General features: G+C 36.2%; 1 protein-coding gene across 2 annotated transcripts in view; it reads right to left on the minus strand.

Annotated features, from left to right (window-relative positions):
* Window positions 1–1,918: 1,918 nt before the first annotated feature.
* Window positions 1,919–8,133, minus strand: part of ccnl1 (cyclin L1) — a 15,671-nt gene continuing 9,456 nt past the window's right edge. The window contains exons 6-11 of one of the 2 annotated variants that reach the window (XM_003218216.4): window positions 6,697–6,796; window positions 6,471–6,575; window positions 4,619–4,760; window positions 3,677–3,788; window positions 3,467–3,565; window positions 1,919–2,760 (exon numbers count right to left, since the gene is read on the minus strand). In XM_003218216.4, the coding sequence (XP_003218264.4) occupies window positions 2,412–2,760; window positions 3,467–3,565; window positions 3,677–3,788; window positions 4,619–4,760; window positions 6,471–6,575; window positions 6,697–6,796 (907 nt within the window). In that variant the 3' untranslated portion in view covers window positions 1,919–2,411. The other variant, XM_008106120.3, reaches the window with a different exon arrangement.

Raw genomic sequence — 8,133 nt, forward strand, 5'->3', positions numbered from 1 at the left:
ACACAATATTTTAAAATAAAAACAATTTTAACCAACATAAACCTATCAGTATTTCAATGGGAAGTGTGGGCCTGCTTCTGGCCAATGAGATAGTCACATTAATTAGGACTGTTGTATGCCTTCAAGTCATTTCAGACTTTGGGCAAGCCTAAGTCTAAAACTGAGAGTGGGGGCCAGGTAAATGACCTTGGAGGGCCGCATCCGGCCCCTGGGCCTTAGTTTGGGGACCCCTGCTCTAGAGCCACAAGAAAAGAAAGAATTCTAACAAGAATACAGATTTATTAAGTTCCCAAGTGTTTCAAATATTGTTCCCTGTATGTAGAATTCTGATTGGAAATGTATTAGCCACTAGTGCTGTTTCTTCAGAACTAGTTTTGTATGGAACAAAAACAGTTAATGCAGAATTCGTTTTTCATGAGGTATGATTAACACACCCCGACATTGTAATAGTTACTATTTATTCAGTATTCCTAATCTTGTAAACACATCCTTTAGTGTATGTAAAGAATGACAGAATACTAAATTAACTGCCAAGGTTCTGTGATGTTCTAGACCTGTGTAATATATGCTATTGTGTTCATTAGAGATATTAAACTAAGGTATGATTATGTAAGTAAGGTCAGATCCCAGTAATCACAGAACCCATACCTGTGATTTTACATATTCAACAGAATCTGTAATTTTACAAACTCCCTAAGAATTTGTTACGTTCACCATGCAATTCTATGGTTCCCTCCCCCAGAGTTCCCATAGAATTGCATTGGATGACTCAATGGTTTGCTGTAACTAGTCATATTTGTAGTTAAAGATAAGCATGGCCCCACTAGGAACCTTTTCCGAATGAATACGGGGATCCCACCACATTGCAAATGTAATGTAATGCTATGGGAGATGTAGTAAGATATCCAACATTCTGGATTATCCAACTGTCTGCCTTTTAGTAGTCAATATTTTCAATACAATGTGATGTTTGGTATTAAATATAGAAATTACTACGTAGCATTACTGTGTATTGAACTTTTTGTCAAGTGTTTTGTTAAACATGTTTTGGTGCTTAATTTGTAAAATCGTAACCTAATTTGATGTATAATAGCCTTTTCCTTAATCCATTATTATTCAACATATTTGCTTATCCAACGTTCTACTGGCCTGTTTACGTTGGATAAGTGAGACTCTACTATACTTAAAAAATAGCACATGGAATGTAGGGATTCATGAATTTGTCATAATTCATTACAAAACCTACCACCTTATTTTCCAGCATACATAGACCATTATCCCAGTAAAAGCTCTTATAACTGCTTTAATATTTTCTTTCACATTTTCACACTTACCTGTTTTTTGATTTATGGCCTATCAATGGTGACATCATCAATTTGGGTTTTAAACTATATAGTTGCAATATGTACAATTGGGAAGTCAAATGTATTCTACTTACGAATACAGCAGTGTATTAACTATACCTGCTATATGACATCCTCGACTTTTGAAGCCACTGCATTTACTAGAAATATAGGAACTACTTGAGGACAGCCATCGCCTTTTCCTAAGCCATTAAAAAAAGCTTTTCTTTTGGCAATATACCATCGCTTTACTTGATTATTTAAGATGAACCTGGGAACAATAGATACTTTATCCCAAAGGCTTCCAAATTCTAGTAATAGCTGGAAAAATCACTATTAAAAACTACAGTAGAGAAGTAAGCTGGGTAGATGCGAGTAGACATCATGGGGAAGGCAGAAGAGGCAGAAATAAGGCCAGAGGGAGAAGTATTTTTTAAATTCAGTGAATCTTGCAGCCTTCTAACCCAGTGCAAATTCATTAAGCGAATCTTATTCTGAATAAAAATCAAATAATATTGCCAATGTTCTAGCCATCTCCTCTGAATGTAGTGGAAAGTAAAATAGACCAAACCAAGTTTCACAGTTCAGCATTTTTAATTGAGCAATTTATACTGGAAACTTATTTCTATGTCAGGTAATTTAATAAAGTATGCAGCAGATAGCAAAAACAATTGTATATTTTATTTTTTGTAAAAAAAATTACACATGCAGACTAAAACCAGTGTAAGAAAGTATCCACCCATTATTTTAAACAAATAACTATACTTAAATAGAAATGTCTGCAGTATGTTTGTATAAAAATAAGGTACATTTGTACAGAAACAGATTCTCCAGTTTTCATATTGAGACAACAATTCTAAACACAAACAATTTAACCTGATCATTTTTTAAATCAATATGATACTGCTAAGGTATTTTATGTGCAAATTTCAACACATTTTTTAAAAAATGTCCTACATATTGAAGGTGTTGGGCTTCAAATCAAATCCTAATTGACTTCAAGTTTCAAGCAGTTCCGTACATTGTATTATTAATATCCAAGCCAAACGAAGAAGCAACGGTTTCCAGTCAGCGCCTGTGCCGGCTGTGTCCGGACCGACTTCCGCCATGGTGCTTGCCCTTATGGGACCGCTCAAAGGAACGCGATCTTTCCCGCCTTTCCCGGTGGTGCACTCGCTCGTGCCTATGCTTCTTAACCACATCTGAGTGGTCCCTCGACTTGCTCTGAGAACGGGAACGGGACTTTTTCCTTTTGTGACCATGTCTATTCATGCCTTTCAACTCTTCTCTGCTATGTTTGGGTTTCAGAAGCGGTGACCCATGATTATGATGCCTCCGAGGACTGCCACTGTGACTACGGGAACGACTTCTGGATCTCGAGCTGTAGGTTCCAGAGAGACTCCGCCTGTTGTTGTAACTTAAGAACACAACAGGCATTACAGTCTCAAAACTTGCTATGCAAAATAAAGTCATGCTAATTCAAATAACAATCGCAGGTCACTAATTGTATAATGAGCTCTCAAAAGAAAAAGTGCATTCAAATAGTTTTTTTATTACATTCTTCACTTTAGAATGGGAGCCTTTTAAAAAGTCTCAATGAAGCAACTGCATAATGCCCTGTGTTTATATGGGGCTATATAAACCCCTACACCAGGCATAGAGAAATTTCAGTCCAGGTGGTTAGGATTTCAACTCCCACAATTCTTAACAGCCAGAATTGGCTGTTAGGAATTATGGCCATGCCTGGTCTAAAGTCTGGAAGATCATCATTTTCTCCTCCTATAACGCAGCACAATTAAGGGCACACATCATGCAGCAGCTATGTGACATTGCACAACATCTACAAGTGTTAGTCCTGCATATTTATAGTATGGAGCAAAATAAACTATGTAGAAGCACATCTGAGCCTTGATGTGAAATGCCCTACTCCTGCAGGCTTACCTGGCACTGATACTACCTTCATTTCGGTGGCTAGTTAAAACTCAATTCTTGACTAAAAATGTAGGTTCATGGCTTGACTAGGCTATGCAGTTCTGATTTAGTACACATGGTTTTAAATATGTTCCTCCTAAGTAATATGGGAAGATGCAAGTTTCCTTCTCCAAATATTTAAAAATACTCACTGCCTCCTTGGAGAATGGGACCTGGACCGTGATTTTGTTCTTGACTTTGATCGACTAGCGCTTCTGCTGCTTCTACTTCTTTTGCTCTCTTTTCTCATACTGGATGTAAACAAAGCACATGCAAAATATCAATTATACAGAATGCAATGGCTAACCACATTAAAGTAATAAAGAATTAATTTGGCCTGTTAAAAATGGTAAGTCACTTACCCATTGTAAGGGCTCTTAGAAACCACCTGTCTATCCTCTGGTTCCTTTTTAATAGTTTTTGCATTGATACACACTGGTGATTTCTCCTCTGTTTTCATTTCTCTTGGAGAGCCTAAGATTTCAAACAATTCAAAGTATGTTTGCTGACGTGAGAAAATGCCAACCTTTCATTTCAGATAACTTGCTCATACAAGTTGCCACAAAATGGCACCAAATATTCACTAGGTTCTGATGAACATTATATTTAATATCTTCTACATGGGTTTTTAACTTTTTCTCCTTAACACTTTAGGCAATTTTCGCTTTTTAAAATACAGTAAACAATACTAGCCTCTTGGGGGACATAAATGTATCTTTCCATATCAAAATAATGCAAATGGGACTCCCACTCTATAAATCTGAAATTATATGACTGAGCCCACTGAAGAGAATAAACTGAAGTAAGCCATAGTGAACTTTTTCAAATCATTCTATTACAAGCAAATTGTTCATATCTTCTGATGCAGGTGTTATCTGTTTCTGCCACTAGTATATCTGAATCAAGAAACCATAGGCAGCACAGCATGAATAAGATAAGCAACTTGACTTTATCAGACAAACAATACAATTACCATCCATGCTGCTGAAAAATATGCAACTAATAGTCTATGCAACCCGTTACATAATGCAGTTGCTAAGTATATACATCATTCACTCATTAAGTCCAGATACTAAACAACTTTGTTACTTCTGTTTGTTTCATTATAGGTATTCTGAAACATGCACTGCACTGTAATGATTGGAATCAAAACCACCAAGAATATTTTGGGTTAAACATGGCTATTGGGGGTCAATAGCCTTTGACACAATCTATTTCAAAAACGTTTGTTCATTAAAATGTTCATTTGAAGTCACTAGGTGAATAGAAGCATAGTGAAAATGGTGACAATACAAAAGACTTACAGGGCTTAGAAGCAGGTGAAAAGCCTCCCAATGTTGAAAGAGCTGGAGTTCCGTCTGGATTTAGGCCTTTTGCTTTTAATTTTGCTTCCTGTAATGCCATTTTTCTTTTTTCTACTTCTTTATCAAGTAATTCATAGTTTGGCTGAAATGAACCCAGAAATTACATCATTAGCTACCTGTATAATTTGTCTTGATTTAGCATAATATACTTTCTTAATACTGAACATGCTATAGAATGGATATATTACATGACCAGCCACAAAAAGGTGATGGCTTCTAGATACTCAAGACATACTTCAACATGATTAAGGAAAAAATGTGTGAACTAAAGAAGAAAGTATTTTGGCCACATCATGAGACAGGAAAGCTTGGAAAAGATCACGATGCTGGGGAAAATGGAAGGAAAAAGGAAGAGAGGCCGACCATGGGCAAGATGGATGGACGATATCCTTGAAGTGACTGGCTTGACCTTGAAGGAACTGGGAGCGGTGACGGATGACAGGGAGCTCTGGTGTGGACTGGTCCATGAATTCACAAAGAGTCGGAGACGACTAAATGACTGAGCAGCAGCAAAGAAGAAAATGATCTAGAGGTCATATAGGTTTTCTTGGTCTGTAGCTGAGAATTGTCAGACGTCTATTCATACCAGTGAAAAATAAAAGTAATAATACAGAAGGAATCTGAGATACAATGTAGCACAAATATATGGGTCTGTATACATAGAGAACAGAATCTTAAGTTGGAAGGTACCACAAGGGTCATCTAGTTCAAGCTCCTTCTATGCAGGAATGCACAAACTATGGGTCTGGTAATTCTGTCTTAACAGCAGAAAAAAGTAAGAGGAAAAAAGCTATCTTTTAAATATTTCCAAAAATCTGAGTCTAGAAAGTATATCAGAAAAAAGAGTAAGGAAAGGAATTGATCCATTCCAAAATCCCTAACCACTTCTTGATGACATGGGGGCAGTTTCATACTGAAATTAATTAATCTTCTTCACTGCCGAAGAGTTTGGGGAAGAAATCTTAAATAAAGACTCCCTTTTGGCAGGCCATCTCTCAGATTTACAACTGACAGCCTATAGCAGAATGTTGCAAAGCATTGAAAGACATCTTCCCTCCCACCAAGAAGCCTGAACTATATGGTCCGTTGGAAGCTTGAACATTTTAGGACTTCCATCACACACAGTATACTCCGCATTTCTACACTTTATTTAGAGCTCGATTGGCAATCGAATTCATTTTGAATTCCCCGCTTAGAGATTAGCAAAACTGGCAAATTTCAGGTGTGATGGGAATCCCCCTTGTCAATTTGTAAATGTTACGATGACGTTGTGCTAGAGGTAGAAGCTGAGATGTCTAGTATTGATTCTTTTCTCCTGCCATTACCGTTTTGGGACCACAGAGGAAGGAATGGTTATTTATTTTATTCTGTCAACCTTTTCCTCGCAAAGAGAAGAAATCCTGTCAATTTTTTCAATAAAAAGAAAACAGGGAACAGGACAGTGGGAGGAGAAATATATCTCCCGTGTGATGGGAAGGCCAACAGATATTTTGTAAAGAAAGCGGAATGGCAAAAAACGTGTGATGGGGTAGGGAAATCATTTGTTTAATTTCCAAACTGAGTGTTGCAAAGCTAAAGGGCAAAACTACGATCCCCAACACTTTAACTGCATCCTTAATCAAACAGGTACCCAACACTTTTGGACAATGACTACCATAACCTGACCAACCTATATTCTACGGCAGTTGTTATTTTTTAAAACTAGAGTCCCAGTTTAATAATCCCTGTTTTAAGAGTTACACAAACAATTTAAGTTTATTGTATTTCAACATTTGAATATAATCCAAGTCACCTTCTTTCTAGTGTAAAGCTTAAGTGTTGTTAAACATATCTCCTGAATATCCTCTTCAGTAGTCCCAAAAAGTGAAAACCAATGGGGACGGTTAGGCAAAGGAATCTGTAAAAGAAAAGAAAAAATGAAATGGTGGTAAGTCCGAATACAAGCAGTAAGGGGTTTTTTTAAAATAGAAAAAATTACTAAAGATCCAAGTGGAAATATAAAAGAGACAAATACTCACTTGTAGAGCTCTAGCAGCAAGATAGATACAAGCACATGCTATTGTTTCTGGCTGAAATCGGACAAAAACATTCGTTCTGAGGCTGTCATTCATATAATTCCTGAAAAAATATCAAAAGAGAATGGAGAATTTGAATGTCTTTCAAGTTCGAAGTCTACTATGAAATCAAAATACACATTTGGAGACTCAATCTACTTTATTATTTTTTCTTCGTTCCAGAAATTTAGATATCACTGTGTCAAGTAACATGCCTCAAAGATGGCTTATTAAATCAAATATCTCTTGAAGACAAAATGCTTCAAATGCCCCTGGACCACTGTAACAAACGGGGTCTAGTCATCTCTCTGGAATCTCAAAGCACAAGCTCAATTTTACTTTGAATTTAGTCTTCATCACCACAATAAGGTGATGGTAAAGATGGTCAGCATTAAAATCTTAAAATGTTATAATGTATTTTGTGGTTCATAATTAAAAAATATCCCATGAAGTGTCCCCATCAACTAAAATTTAAGTTGCAAATAAGGTGTTTATATGACCAAGACAATAACTCAACACAATTAAAATATTAACTTGTATTTCAAGCATGTAAAGATGTTATCCCCTACAACATGTTTACAATTATCAAATTTAATAATTGAAAGCATCACTCATGATACCTATAAAAAAAAAACTTAATGTGGTATGATTTGACCAATTCATCATTGTTATAGCCCACTGATTTGATTTGTATAATGTAAGTTTCCTATTCAAATCAATGGGATTTGTGTGCAACATGCTATATATTTGTTTGAATGAGTGACTTCAATACACTTCAATATAGCATAGGCAAGGCTGCAACATTCTAGTAGACCTTGCAAAATCTATGCAAAGTCACATCTGAATAAATGTTATAAACATACTCTATAGTAATGTTTTAAAAAAGCAAAGGTTTGCCTTACCTTTCAATATAGCATTTCAAAAATACTATTTCAGAATGTAATTATGAAGTTTCTATTCTGAACAGAAGGGAGAACCACCAACAAGTCAAATGATTTACTGTGGATGTCTAAACAGTGGGATATCTGAGCTCAATACAGACACTAAATATGTAGGTGCATACTAGCTTTTGCATGCAATTCCCACAAATTAAAAAAAACCCAAATAATTAAAATCTAAATTTAGACAAAACTGGAAAAGCAGTTAATAAAGAATCATTATGGCTAGAACTACAGTAAGTACCCAGTTTATGACTCGTGTAATAACTACAATAACTAGAAAAACAGTACACATTTCATATGTTGAACAAGTACTTCTAGAATCAAATATACAAATCCTTTCGACACCCCGACAGAACTAGAAGATGCTGCCAGATGGATATGGGCCACTTCAGTAAATCTTGGCTGAGAGCTTGCACTGGATTGGCTGGAGAGAGAGGCAGCCAATCAGGCCATCCTCAGG

This window comes from Anolis carolinensis, chromosome 3, assembly GCF_035594765.1.
Source record: "Anolis carolinensis isolate JA03-04 chromosome 3, rAnoCar3.1.pri, whole genome shotgun sequence".
NCBI classification, from domain to species: Eukaryota; Metazoa; Chordata; class Lepidosauria; order Squamata; family Dactyloidae; genus Anolis; species Anolis carolinensis.